The 14,311-nt window shown below is 37.3% G+C and overlaps 1 protein-coding gene across 3 annotated transcripts in view; it reads left to right on the top strand.

Moving 5' to 3' along the window:
- The window catches only part of AKAP3 (A-kinase anchoring protein 3), a 34,361-nt gene that overhangs the window by 4,631 nt on the left and 15,419 nt on the right, over nucleotides 1-14,311 (top strand). For 2 of the 3 annotated variants that reach the window (XM_032390840.1, XM_032390839.1), the window contains exons 2-4: nucleotides 974-1,081; nucleotides 3,605-3,700; nucleotides 9,276-11,627. In XM_032390840.1, coding sequence (XP_032246731.1) covers nucleotides 3,605-3,700; nucleotides 9,276-11,627 — 2,448 coding nt within the window. In that variant the 5' untranslated portion in view covers nucleotides 974-1,081. The remainder of the gene's footprint in view (nucleotides 1-973; nucleotides 1,082-3,604; nucleotides 3,701-9,275; nucleotides 11,628-14,311) is intronic. The other variant, XM_032390841.1, reaches the window with a different exon arrangement.

Below are 14,311 nucleotides of genomic sequence, written 5' to 3'. Positions count from 1 at the left end.
TTGTTCTCAGATTCTCCTATTTAAGAAAGAAAGAAAAGATTATACTATCTGGAATTTGAAATAGGCAGTATTCCTATATTCATTCTTTCAGCAGGTGATTATTAAGCACCAACTTAAGACACTAGTTACTGTGAGGGATACCAAGATGAGTAAGAAAATGCATCTGTCCTCAGAAAGCCAGCTAATAAAAGAGATGAAATATATGTGAGCAATTAAAGTGCTAGATGGGATGTAAAGGTTGAAGCAAAATATGATGGAAACTTTGATAGAGGAGCAATCACATTCAGTTAGGTACTTAGAAAATATTTCATAGATGTGGTAAGCTTGTCCTGAGCTATCAAGCAAGGGTGGGATTTAGAGAGACATCACAGGGGGGAGGAGGAGGTGCATGGATATTCCAATATGAGAGTACAATGCCCTAATGTCTTCTATTTAAATGTCTTAGAAGAGGACGTACAAGAAAGATCTTTGATCTGGAAGCTAGATCTAACATTAACTATAAATTCCCTTTACAACATGAAGATGTGTATTTCTCTCAAGTCCTCAAAAGAATATTTACAAAGTGCTTTGAGATCCATGAATTCAGGACACTTATTCTTCATTCTAGCTACTTACTTTCTGACCTCCTAATCAAGAAGTTTGAGACTAAGCTAAAAACTTTTAGTTTTGTCATTGTTAAATAAGCCTTTATGATTATTACTGATTTGAAAGTGGAGAATAACAATAGTCATTTCAGAAAGTGTTGGCCAGAAGATGGAACCTTTTAACTTTTTTTTTTTTTTTTTGGTCATCTGGGAACCTCAGACTACACCCAGATTAAGACCTGGACTATAAATTTGAATGTCATTTTGTACTCATGACTTGTGTACTACATGTGAAAAATAATGAGTAAGTCAAAATCATTATTTGGTAATAAGAGCAATAGGGTTCATATGTAAAATTAGTCATTTTTATTTGTGTCTTTCCATTGCAGATCCCTTATATTTCATGGCAGGAGGGTTGGATAAATTTAGGGATAGTGAAGACAACAACAAATTAATCACGAACTTTCCTCATATCTCAGAACCTGTCCTCAGTAAGAGTAAGTGATCACATAATTTCCTTACTTTTGTACTTAATTTTCATTCTTGCTTTTAAATTGCAATATATAGCTTAAATAAGTCAGGAGCCCCTATTGATTTTGTCATTTTCTATTAGAAGTAATTCATTAAGATAAAATATCAACTGGAGATTGAAAGGTAAGTTTCTGGCTCTCACTTGGTCTATCAACAGTTCAGAGCAACCTGTTTCCAAGTCTTCTCATTCTCTGTCCAAGTAATAGTAACATCCATTCCTTTATTCATGGCAATATGCTTACTCAAGCATAAGAATATTAGCACATAATAGTTGCTGAGAGGCAATACAAGGCTTAACTTCATAGACATTAAGAACTCCCTTGTTATGGTTGTAAAAAAAAAAACATTAAGATACTGAAGAATGTTAGGAAATCTTAGAAAATTTTTAAAGAAAAGAATAAATAAAAATAAATCTGGAGCTGGCCAGTTTTTCTCAGAATCTCCAGGGATTCTCATTCTTATGTTGATGTACCTTAGAATCACCCAGGATGCTTTTAAGAAATTGAATGCCTAAGTTTCCCCACCCCAAAACCACTGAAATGGATTCTTTGAGAGGTAGTATCTCAGATTCAGTATCTTTAAACAGTTCTCTGGGTGATTCTAACATCTAATCAGGGAGGAAAACCCACTGTGTACCCAAGGAAACTCTTGTATTACAGTGTCAGGAAGAGTAAGAGAAACAGTGTTCCTAATCTGAGTTAGTGATTAGGGTGTGAAAACAGGTACAAATCCTTGTGGGAGCAAAGGACAAGTAGCTCTCAAAAGGTCTTCTATTTTTTTTAAATAATTACTTGTAATAGTCTATATAAGAAAAATAATAAATCCATTTATAAATAAGCTTAAATCGTGTGTAATCTGTATTTGATTTGTGTTGGTTTTATTTTGAGGGAGGATGTCAACCCCCACCACTGCCCAAAGTCCTTTAAAACAAACATTTCCAATTAACCAGATATTCAACTCTTAATAATGCTTATTTCAAGCAATTTTTTATAAAATTAAATTTTATAAAAAAATCACTGTAAAAAAATTAGGATAAGCTTTTGGACTTTATTGTAACAGTTTAAAACAACTTATAACAATTTTATTTTTTTAAGATTTTATTTATTTGAGAGAGAGAGAGAGAGCACACGCACACAGGAGCCAGGGGGAGGGGCAGAGGGAGAAGCAGACTCTCCACTGAGCAGGAGCTGGATCCCAGGACCTCAGGATCATGACCTGAGCTGAAGGCAGAAGCTTAACCACTTAACTGACTGAGCCACCCAGGTGCCCCTCTAACAATTTTAAATAAATGTTTTATTTTATTCTAACCAAATATGAATATATTATATATATATACTTCTTAAAGATATTTACATTAGAGAGGAAAAAATTGACCATCTTATTCCACCTTGTTGAGAAGTATAGATGTAAGCAAAGTTTATAATGAAAGAAGGGAACTTCAGTGTGGAAGCCTGGTAATGTAAGTCTGGCATGGAAAAAGATGTCAAAGAGAAGCCTCTCATACTTGTAGATTATCAGTGGACAAATATGATAATTAGCCATGTTTTCAATAAGATGCGATGCTAAGGAAAGTGGACAAGACTAAGACCAAAGGAATAGGGGCTGTTATGCTAAATTTTGAGGTTAGCAAAAAGCAAGTATAAGCAATTCTTTCATGAAAAGTGGCAACAAATGAAAGAAGAAAGTGGTAGCAGTTAGAGGGAGGCGTGGGATGGGAGAAGACAGCTAAAACGATTATCAGTTTTCTGGTTTGGAAAACTGGCTAGATGGCAGTGCCATTACTGAGATTAGGGAGTAGAGCAAAGTATTGGGAGGGTTATGGAACAGTCAACATCAGCAAGGGCATCCACGCAAAGGTCCATTGGATGGTGTACGTGGCATCTCTTTTCTCTTGGCATCCAGAAGTTTGGCTGAACCATGGTGACTAAGAATTTCCCCACCTTTGGCTATTTGGAGGGAAGGATTGATCTTAAGGAGGAGCTACTGGACTTACTACTGCTAATATAAGTTAGTGCTCTGGAAATTAATGAAAATGAAGCATATATTACTTTAAAAATAAGTTGGGGCAAAAAATAATAAGTTAGTGGGACAAGAACAGGCAGAGAAAAGAGAAATTAACTCTATCTTGATCGCATTGAGTTTTGAGTGTTTAGTGAAAATCCAGGATGTGGAAAGGCTGTCAAGCAAGGACACATAGAGCAGGACGTGGTTACATAGGTTCATTCACGAACAAATCCGTATTAAGCACCTCCAGCACAGAGCAGACACTGGCCTCAGTACTAGAGATACATGTATTTAAGAAATCTTCATGCAACTGAGAACTGAGAATGAAGAGATCTAGAGTCCCGTGGGTTGAAGTAGCTCTTGGGACAGGTCTCTATTGAAAGCATTGCTCCTATTTTCCACACCTCAGCCATTTGTTTTATTTCTCATTAATTTCATGTAACTTGTCCTTTGACGACCCTTTCTCATTTTTTTTCTACTTCCAGATGTCGGATAGGGTTGACTGGTTACAAAGCCAAAATGGAGTATGCAAAGTTGATGTCTTTTCCCCTGGAGACAGCCAACCCCAGGACTGGAAAATGGTAAGGGTCGACCTCTTTATAAATACTAATTTAGGAATAATGTGGAATACCATTAAGAATAGACTTATGAACTCCACCACCACTCCTCACCTCTCTTACTCACTACTCTTACTTACTCACTACTTACTTGAAATTCTTGGGGAAAAACATGAACTCCTCTAGAATAAAAAATTCTTATCCCTATTGTTTTGGGGGGAAAATCCCATATATGGTAATTTCATAGAAGAAATATAGTATAATTAATGTAAAACCTATATATTACAGCTGTAAAATTTTCTTTAATTTTCAAACAGAAGGGAATTGGATTTCAAACAAATGTCTACAAAGTTCATAGAAACTATTTTCTGAAATGTAGGATGCCTCAAAATTCTCAGAACTATAAGGTCTCATCTAAGTAACATTATCATTCTGCCGTCATCATTCAACAAACATTTATTAAGTACTTAGTATCAGGCACTGTAAGTCAGGGTCCAGTCAGAAGATGGAAACCAGGGTGGGAGGATGGGTTAGCCTGGTGATGGGTATTGAGGAGGGCACGTTCTGCATGGAGCACTAGGTGTTATGCACAAACAATGAATCATGGAACACTATATCTAAAACTAATGATGTAATGTATGGGGATTAACATAACAATAAAAAAATTAAAAAAAAAAGCAAACAATGAATCATGGAACACTACATCAAAAACTAATGATGTAATGTATGGTGATTAACATAACAATAAAAAATTTTTTAAAAAGAGACCCATGCTGAAACACATTATGATCAAGCTTTCAAAAGACAAAGACAAATGGAGTATCAGTAGAAATGATATTTGATACTGTCAGGCCTGGACCATGAAAGTCTCCGATTCAGTTCTCCCTGATCTTGATTGTTCCTCATATACTTGAAGAATGGGTTTTGAGGCCCAAGGGGAGAGTGAAACCATGCAAAAGCAGAGCTTAAGTCCCCGAGTCACTGCAAAGAAAGCTGCTCATTGAATGTCCTCTCTAAACAAGGTGATTGAGAAATAAACCTCTATTTTCTTATACCACTAATACTTCAGGGGCTATGTGATTTAAAACTAGCATTATCCCAAATAATATATTTTGCTTGTGTCATTTTGTTGCCAGGAATGCCCACCCTGTTATATCTATCAAAATGTTTAGAAGTCCATCTCAAATGCCACTACTTTTTCTAGTCACCCACCCAAAATTATCTGTCCGTTTTGTAACATTAAACATATCTCTTTTTATTATTTTCACTGATAACGAAGTATTTAGTAACATTTATGTTCATATTTTGTCTCTACAGTAGATTCTTCCAGAATGCAAAGATCATATTTCTTTCATCTTTTATATGTCCCACATTCTCTGGTACAGTGTATTGTACACAGACACTATATACATATTGAATTATGCAGGTAGTTTGTATTACACATCACCTACCCTAAGTCCCTAAATCACCTCTACGGTAGAGGGCCATCATGGTAGATAGTTTGTATATTCGAACTTGATTTTCCATTTCTCGAATGCAGTCTCTGCTCTGACTACACCACCTTTTCTCTGTCTCTTTCTCAGACATGCTTATAGGCAGCTCTCCTAAAACTTCTTCCTAAAACTTCTTCTTAAAGCTAAATTATGTCCAAAATGAATTTCCCACTTGGGGGTGCCTGGGTGGCTCAGTCAGTTAAGAGTCCACCTTCAGCACAGGTCATGATCCCCAGGGTCCTGGGATTAAGCCCTGCATTGGCCTCCCTGCTCAGTTGGGAGCCTGCTTGTCCCTCTGCTTGCCGCTCCTCCTGCTTGTCCTCACTTTCTCTCTCTGTCAAATAAATAAATAAAATCTTAAAAAAAAAAAGAATTTCCCACTTGTTACTGATCTTTGGTTCAGAAAAACAATTTTTAAAAAAATTCATCACAGAAACTCAGAAAGTAGTTTCCCCGTACCTCCCATAGAAATGAATCACAGTACACATCCCTAGCCATACTGTCTTCCAGCATGTCTCTTTTCACCCAGAGCTCTACTTCCCCATACATATATGGTCAAGTTTTATTTCCTAGTATTCCCACAGACGGTTAACTATGTTCCACTGCATTTCCTAAAAATCAAGCTTATTGATTTCTCTTACTCTTATCTTACCTCTTCTGAAATCTAATCTTAATTTGAAATGTTTAAGTAGTATTATCTTATATACATCACTATAAGAGTACAAATTTTGTGCATATTATCTCATTTAATACTAATTATAATCACATGAGGAAATTATTAAAATTAACAATAATTACCATATGATTCAGCAGTTCCACTTCCAAGTGTATATCGGAAGGAAACAAAATCACTATTTTGAAGTGATAACTGCACCCTATGTTTATTGCAGCATTATTCACAATAGCCAAGACATGGAAGCAACCTAAGTGTCCATCCATGGATAAATGAATAAAGAAAATGTAGTATATATATACAACAGAATATTATCCAACCATAAAAAGAAGGAAGATTGCCTTTTGTAATAACATGGATGGACCTAAAGGGTATTAAGCTAAGTGAAATAAGTCAGACAGAGAAGGACAAATACTGTGTGATCTCACTTATATGTAGAGTCTTAAAAAAGAAAACTCTTAGATACAGAGAACAGATAGGTGGTTGCCAGGGGTGGGTGGTATGAGAATGAGCAAAGTGAGTTGAGAGAATCAAAAGGTATAAACTTCAAGCTATAAAAGAAATAAGTTCTGGGGATTTAATGTACAGCATAGTGACAATAGTTGTTATTACTGTATTGTATATTTGAAAGTTGCAAAGAGAATAGATCTTAAAAGTTCTTGTTACAAGAAAAAATAATCTTGAACTATGGTGTGGTGAAGGATGTTAACTAGACTTATTGTGATCATTTTGCAATATGTACAAATATTGAATCATTGTACTGTATACCTGAAACTAATATAATGTTATATGTCAATTAAATCTCCATAAAAAATAATAAACTTCCAGCCACGTATCAAAAGTAAACACAGAAACACAAGACTCACCTGTCCAGAAATCAAAGAACTCTTCTACTTCCAAGTGGGCACAAAATTCTTAATTGCTTTGAGCTTGAGATGGGCAAAAAATACTAGCAAACCAAATTTTCCATTGTCTCTTACCCAACAGAGAATAGATCTCTACAAACAATTAATCCATTAAAGAGATCACCAAATGGTTAAAAAATAAAACCAAATTCTTGATCACCACTGCCACCAACAGTTATTGGCCATCAGGGAACCAAAATGAACACTAAAAGCAAAATTAGTACAGAGAAAAATTAAAACTAGAAAAAACAGAATGCAAAGTTCTGTTGCCACCTTGGATTCACCTCTGGGGTCAAAGAAAAGATGCACCTGGTATACTTCCCTCAAGATGATATTTGTCTCTGTTAGGTGAATCTGCTGGACATCTTGGCAAAGAATTCCAAAACTGTTAAAAGATCATTTTCAGAGAAGGTGAAATAATGACTTTCATATATATATATATATATATAAACTCATGGTGGGGATCAGACTCGGTGGCTCAGTCCAGTAAGTATCGACTCTTGCTCTTAGCTCAGGTCTTGATCTCACAGTTGAGAGTTCAAGCCCCACATTTGACTCCATGCTGGGTATGGAGCCTACTTAAAATTAATTAATTAATTATCTCCCTATTTTTCTAATTTTTCTATTTCTCTAATTTTCTTATAAGTAATTTAATTAATTAAATTTCTGAAACTAATTAAACTAAAATAAACTCACAGTAAATGTTTTAATCATTAACAAGAGATTGGTGAGGTTCAAAGGAGAATCAAAGAAAAGAACCACATATATAGATCAGGAATATTGAAGTGAATGTGCAAATGGGGGCAAAAATGACCTTTTCTACAGTGGAACTTTCTCTGGTCAGAATTAACATGTATAAACAAGAATTATATTGCATTGCTATCAGTTATCTACAGAGTTGTAACATAGCTACAAGAGAATCAGAATCAGAAAATGTAGAAGACTGTGGTATAGCTTATGCATAGCTTTCCACTAAAGTGTGAAATTTTAACTATTATTCAAATTAGGAGAACCATTTAGGAGGACTTTGCACCAAGCATGATGGCCCACAGACAGCTTAAACCAGCCCCATAGCAGACCGATACAATTGCTTTTCTCTTCTTTCCAAGTCATCAAAACATAGCAGTGTACTGAAGGTGCGGAGAGCCAATTCTAGAGTCAGAACTGGATTTGAATACTAAATTCCATCATGTGGCAGCTGTGAGATACTAGCCAATTTATGTTACTTCTCTAAGTCACAGTTTTCTCATCTATGAAACCAGAACAGTAATACCTCCGTGTATTATGAGGCTGTATATGAGGATTAAGTGAAATAATGTGTGTAAAGCACTGAGCACAGTGCCTGGCAAACACAAGTATTTAAGAAATAGTAGCTAGTAACTTATGTGACACTTGGTAATTAAAGTGCCAAATTATTCTTTAAAGATGGGCAATACTTGCAGTCATTCCTAGATAGACATTAATATAATGACAGTACTCCTTTACATTTGATAGTAAATAGGACACTTTCACATACTTAATTTAGCCTATGTTCAAGTGAAAATTATAGATTATAATATGTAAACGTAAAACTATGTATATGTGCTTATTACAGCTAGTATTCATTAAAGAATCTGTATTCATTCGAAACTAATAAATTGTCCACAGATATTAACTCCTCAATTAAAAATTAGATTATTCACTTAAGTGATATCAAATAGTTCATTGGGAGCCATTTAACATATCAATACTGTGCTTGTGTAGCCTGGCAAAATGATTAATTATGCACAATTGTCCTTGAATTCTCTAATTTTTTTAAAACTATAGTTTTAATAAGAGATCTAAATAAAAACAGATAAGCCATAGAAAATAGCAAGTAATATAAATATAAGAAAAATTGGATTCAGTTCAAATGCTAACTCTGCTACATATCAGATGACTGTCAGATCTTAAGGATATATATTGTTAAAAGCAATATCATGTAGTGGCTGAGAGCATGGGCTCTAGAGTCAGACTGCCTGGGTTGGAACTCCTGCTCCATCAGTGATTAACTGTATAACCTCAGATAAGTAACTAACTAGATCTCTCCTTTCTTCAGTCCCTTTCTCTGTAAAATGTGGATAATAAAAGAGCTAATATTTAAGTTTACTGCAAGAATAATGTTAAGTGAGGGACGCCTGGGTGGCTCAGTCAGTTAAGCATCTCCCTTTGGCTCAGGTCATGATCTCAGGGTCCTGAGATGGAGCCCTGCTCTCCGGGGGGTCTGCTTCTCCCTCTGCCTCTGCTCCTCCCCCTCACTCATGCACGTGCATTCTCTCTCTCTCTCTCTTTATTAAACAAATAAAATCTTTTTTTTTTAAAAGAATACTGCTAAGTGAGATAATAATCTTAAAATACTTGGAACAGTGCCTGATACATACTAAGTACCTAATAAATGTTGGTTACTTTTATTGTGATGATACCACAGTTAAGGCTTGAGAAAGGTGAGCATTTTTCTAATGAAATCTTCGAGGTTGTCCTGAATGTCCCATGTCTTCACTTTGTTATAGTCGGATGAATCCTTGTCTGTTTTTAAGGAAGCCTCAACTGATCCTATCAGAGTGCTCAGCTGGCTCCGCAGAGACTTGGAAAAAAGCACAGCAGGGTTCCAAGATGTTAAGTTCAAGCCTGGAGAACCCTCACTGGGTGGGGAAATGAGCGACTTAGGAGACCCCCGCAAGGGTTTCTCTGTGGACTATTACAATACCACCAACAAGGGCAGTCCAGGACGATTGCACTTTGAGATGACTCACAGAGAGAACCCCATCCAGGGCGCCAGTGTCCATCTCGGTAATGGGAGTTCAGTAGATGAAGTTTCTTTCTATGCTAATCGCCTCACAAATCTAGTCATAGCCATGGCCCGTAAGGAGATCAATGAGAGGATAGATGGTTCTGAAAACAAATGTGTCCATCAGTCATTGTACATGGGAGATGAACCCACACCCAACAAAAGCTTGAGTACGGTGGCATCAGAACTGGTGAATGAGACTGTCTCTGCATGTTCCAAGAATGCTACCTCAGATAAGGCTCCAGGCTCTGGTGACAGAGCCTCAGGATCATTACAGAGTCCCCCAAATTTGAAATATAAGACCACTCTGAAGATCAACGAGAGCACCAAGGAAAGCAAGGGTCCAGATGATAAGCCTGCTTCTAAGAAGTCTTTCTTCTACAAGGAAGTGTTTGAATTTTGTAATGCAGGTGACGCCAAAGAGGGTGGAAGGTCCTTACCTGGGGAGAGAAGGATGTTCAGAGGGCAAGAAAGGCCTGATGACTTTACAGCTTCTGTTAGTCAAGGGATCATGACCTATGCTAACAGTGTGGTATCTGATATGATGGTTTCCATCATGAAGACACTGAGGATCCAAGTGAAGGACACAACCATTGCCACCATTCTGCTAAAGAAGGTACTACTCAAACATGCAAAAGAGGTAGTCTCAGATCTTATTGATTCCTTCATGAAGAACCTCCACAATGTCACAGGGACCCTCATGACTGATTCAGATTTTGTCTCAGCCGTAAAAAGAAGTTTATTCTCTCACGGAAGCCAGAAGGCCACAGATATCATGGATGCCATGCTGGGTAAGCTATACACTGTAATGTTTGCAAAGAAACCCCCTGAAAATATCAGGAAAACTAAGGACAAGTCTGAGAGTTACTCCCTTGTCTCCATGAAAGGAATGGGTGATCCTAAAAACCGAAATGTAAACTTTGCAACCATGAAATCTGAAGGTAAATTGAGGGAAAAAATGTACTGTCCTGCATCCAAACCAGAGAAGGAGAAGTCTTGTGCCGAAACTCTGGGTGAACACATTATCAAAGAGGGATTGACCTTTTGGCATAAAAATCAACAAAAAGAAGGAAGATCTCCAGGTTTCCAAAGGGCAACATTTACAGCTCCCAACAAACAGTACAAGCCTGTACCAGACATTCCTCTGGGACATCCTCTGGATACTTGCAACCTCAGTCCCCCTATGCATCACCAAGAGAAACCTGAGAATTTTATGAGTGATTCAGACTCCTGGGCCAAGGACCTGATCGTATCTGCCTTACTTCTGATTCAATACCACCTGGCCCAGGGAGGAAGCATGGATGCACAGAGCTTCCTTGAAGCTGCTGGCAGCACCAACTTGCCTGCCAGCAAGTCCCCTGTAGTTTCTGATGAGTCCCGCCCTAAGTCTCCTCAAATGGGAGGTGACCAAGAAGAAGCAGAAAAGAAGGATCTAATGAGTGTTTTCTTTAACTTCATCCGGAATTTGCTTGGTGAGACCATTTTCAAGAGTGACTGTAGCCCTGAACCCAAGGTGCCAGAAGAGCAAATTAAGGAAGAATATAGCCACCAGTGTGAAAGACCTGTAACCCCTTCTCCCATCAAATTAAGTGAAGGCAATGAGGCTGGTGGTACCTTTGCTGGGCTGACCAAGATGGTTGCTAGCCAGCTAGATGGCCACATGAATGGGCAAATGGTAGAATATCTGATGGACTCAGTGATGAAGTTATGTCTCATTATTGCCAAGTTCTGTGACTCTCCCTTGGCAGAGCTGGGAGATGATAAGTCTGGGGATGCGAGCAGGCCAACTTCAGCCTTCCCAGATAGTTTATATGAGTGCTTACCAGTCAAGGGCACAGGGACAGCAGAGACTCTCCTGCAGAATGCCTATCAAGCTATCCATAATGAATTGAGAGGTATATCAGGACAGCCCCCTGAAGGATGTGCAGCATCCAAAATGATTGGCAGCAATCATAGCCCAAGTGATACAGTTCAGAACAAGCAACTCCAAGCCGTACTTCAGTGGGTAGCTGCCTCTGAACTCAATGTGCCTATTTTGTACATTGCTGGTGGCGACGAAGGAATCCAGGAGAAGGTAAGGAAGTAGAGTCAGAAGAATTGGGGAAGATTTTTTTAAGGGTTAATTAGGGTTTAAAGTTCTGTTTTCTTTCTGAATGGGAAGACAGCTACAAGAAGAGTAGGAGGAGGACAGTAAGAATTGGAAGATGCCTCTTGGCAGAGATAATGGATAAAGTAAAATTGGGCATATCAAAGTGGAAAAAGAGGAATAAGTATATATAAAATGTGATATTGATTTATCATATGTGTATGATATGTGATAATCAAATCTGATTCTTTTTTCTGCATATATTGGTGGGAATGCACAGATGAAAAACCTCCAAGAGACTTAGCAAAAGAGTCAGATAAAGGTCTGGGCCTCAGGCTGAAATTTGGATAGGACAGCATATTGCCTTAAGAATGAGAAGGAGCTGCTGGGAGGCATCCCGGGAATGTACTGAGGGGGTGGGAGGTTAGGGTAAAGGATCTAGGCTTATACCCTTTCAAACTTGTCATTACTCTCTCAGCTGGTTGTCTAGGAACTGTTGGGGATTTGACAGGATTCAATAAATAACATCCCTCTTCCCCTTACTCTAAGTTCTGAATCAATTGAGAAGTAAGACTAAAGAATAAGGCAGATGGGAAATCAACTTATCACTGTTATTACTGATAAAGGTAAGTACGTGCCTTCTAACTCCTTGCTCCTCCCCATGGGGCCTTGGAACTGCTTACTGAAGAGAATTGTGCATGTGTCTGGTAAAATTGGTATATAACTTTACAGGCAGACCTCAAAGGCATTGTGGGTTCTGTTCCAGACCACTGCAATAAAGCAAAGTCAAATGAATTTTTTGGTTTCCCAGTGCATATAAAAGTTATGTTTATACCATACTGTAGTCAATTAAGTGTGCGATAGCATTATTTCTTTTAAAAAAAAAGTGCATACTTAAATTTAAAAAATGCTTTATTGCTAAAAATGCTAACCATCATCTGAGCTCTTAGCAAATATAATCACTAGTCAAGATCACTACAACAAATATAAGAACGAAAATGTTTGAAATATTGCAAGAATTGTCAAAATATGACACAGAGACCCAGAGTGAGGAAATGCTGTTGGAAAAATAGCAGCAATAGACTCACTCAGTGCAGGGTTGTCACAAACCTTCACTTTGTAAAAAATGCAGTATCTGCAAAGTGCAATAAGCAAAACACAATAAAACACATATGCCTGTATATCAGTTTCAGGGGTACATTATAATTCAATATCTGTATATACTACAAAGTGATCATCACCAAAGGTCTAGTTACCATCCATCACCCCACAATTCAGCTCTTGACCCATTTCACCCACCCCTAACCCAGTTTCCCTCTGGTAACCACCAGACTATTCTCTGTATATGAGTTTGGGGTTTTTTGTTTGTGGTTTTTTTTTTTAGGTTCCACACATAAGTGAAATCATAGAGTATTTGTCTTTCTCTATCTGACTTATTTCACTTAGCGTAACACCCTCAAGGTCCACCCCCGAGTTGTCACAACTGGCAAGATTTTCTCCCTTTTTATGGCTGAGGAGTATTCCATTGCACACGCGCGCGCACACGCACACACACACACACACACACACGGCCCATACCTTCTTTATCCATTTATCCATCAAAGGACACTTGGGTTGTTTCCACGTCTTGGCTACTGTAAAAAATGCTGCAATGAACATACATATAGCTTTTCAAATTTGTGTTTTTGTATTCTACAGATAAATACCCAGAAGTGAAATTGCTGGATCATATGATAGTTCTACTTTTAATTTTTTGAAAATCTCCATACTATTTGCCATAGTGGCTGCACCAATTTACATTTCCACCAACAGTGTATGAGGACTTCTTTTTCTCCACATCTTCTCCAACACTTGTTATTTCTTGCCTTTTTTATGATAGCCATTCTGCCAGGTGTGAGGTAATATTTTATTGTGGTTTTGATTTGCTTTTTCCTGATAATTAGTAATATTGAGCATCTTTTTATGTCCCTGTTGGCAATCTGTCTTCTTTCAAAAAATGTCTATTCAGATCTTCTGCCCATTTTTTTGTTACAGTATTTTTTAAATGTATTATTATTGAATATAGTCAACACACACTATATTAGTTTCAGGTGTGCAAAGTAGTAACTTTACAATTCTATACATTACTCAGTGCACACCATAATAAGCAGAGTCACCATCTTCCACCATACAAGGTTATTACAATGTTATTGATTATATTCCCTATGCTGGACTTTTCATCTCCATGACTTTATAACTAGGACTTTGTACCTTTTAATCTCTTTCACCAGTTTTGCCCATCCTCCAACCTCCTTCCCTCTGGCAACCCCCAGTTTGTTCTCTGTATTTAAGAGTCTCTTTGGTTTTTGTTTGTTTGTTTATTCATTTGTTTTTTAGATTTCACATATAAGTGAAATCATGTAATATTTGTCTTTGTCTTATTTTTTTATTATTATGTTCAGTTAACCAACATATAGTACATCATTAGTTTTTTTTATTATTATGTTATGTTAGTTTCCATATAGTACATTATTAGTTTTTGATGTAGTGTTCCACGATTCATTATTTGCATATAACACCCAGTGCTCCATGCAGTACGTGCCCTCCTTAATACCTGTCACTGGGCTAACCCATCCCCCCACCCCCCCCCCTAAAACCCTTAGTTTGTTTCTCAGAGTCCATAGTCTCTCATG

Source organism: Phoca vitulina, unplaced genomic scaffold (genome assembly GCF_004348235.1).
Source record: "Phoca vitulina isolate PV1807 unplaced genomic scaffold, GSC_HSeal_1.0 scaffold59, whole genome shotgun sequence".
NCBI classification, from domain to species: domain Eukaryota; kingdom Metazoa; phylum Chordata; class Mammalia; order Carnivora; family Phocidae; genus Phoca; species Phoca vitulina.
The sequence above is the reverse complement of the archived record's forward strand: the minus strand, read 5'-3'. Positions and strand labels throughout refer to the sequence as shown.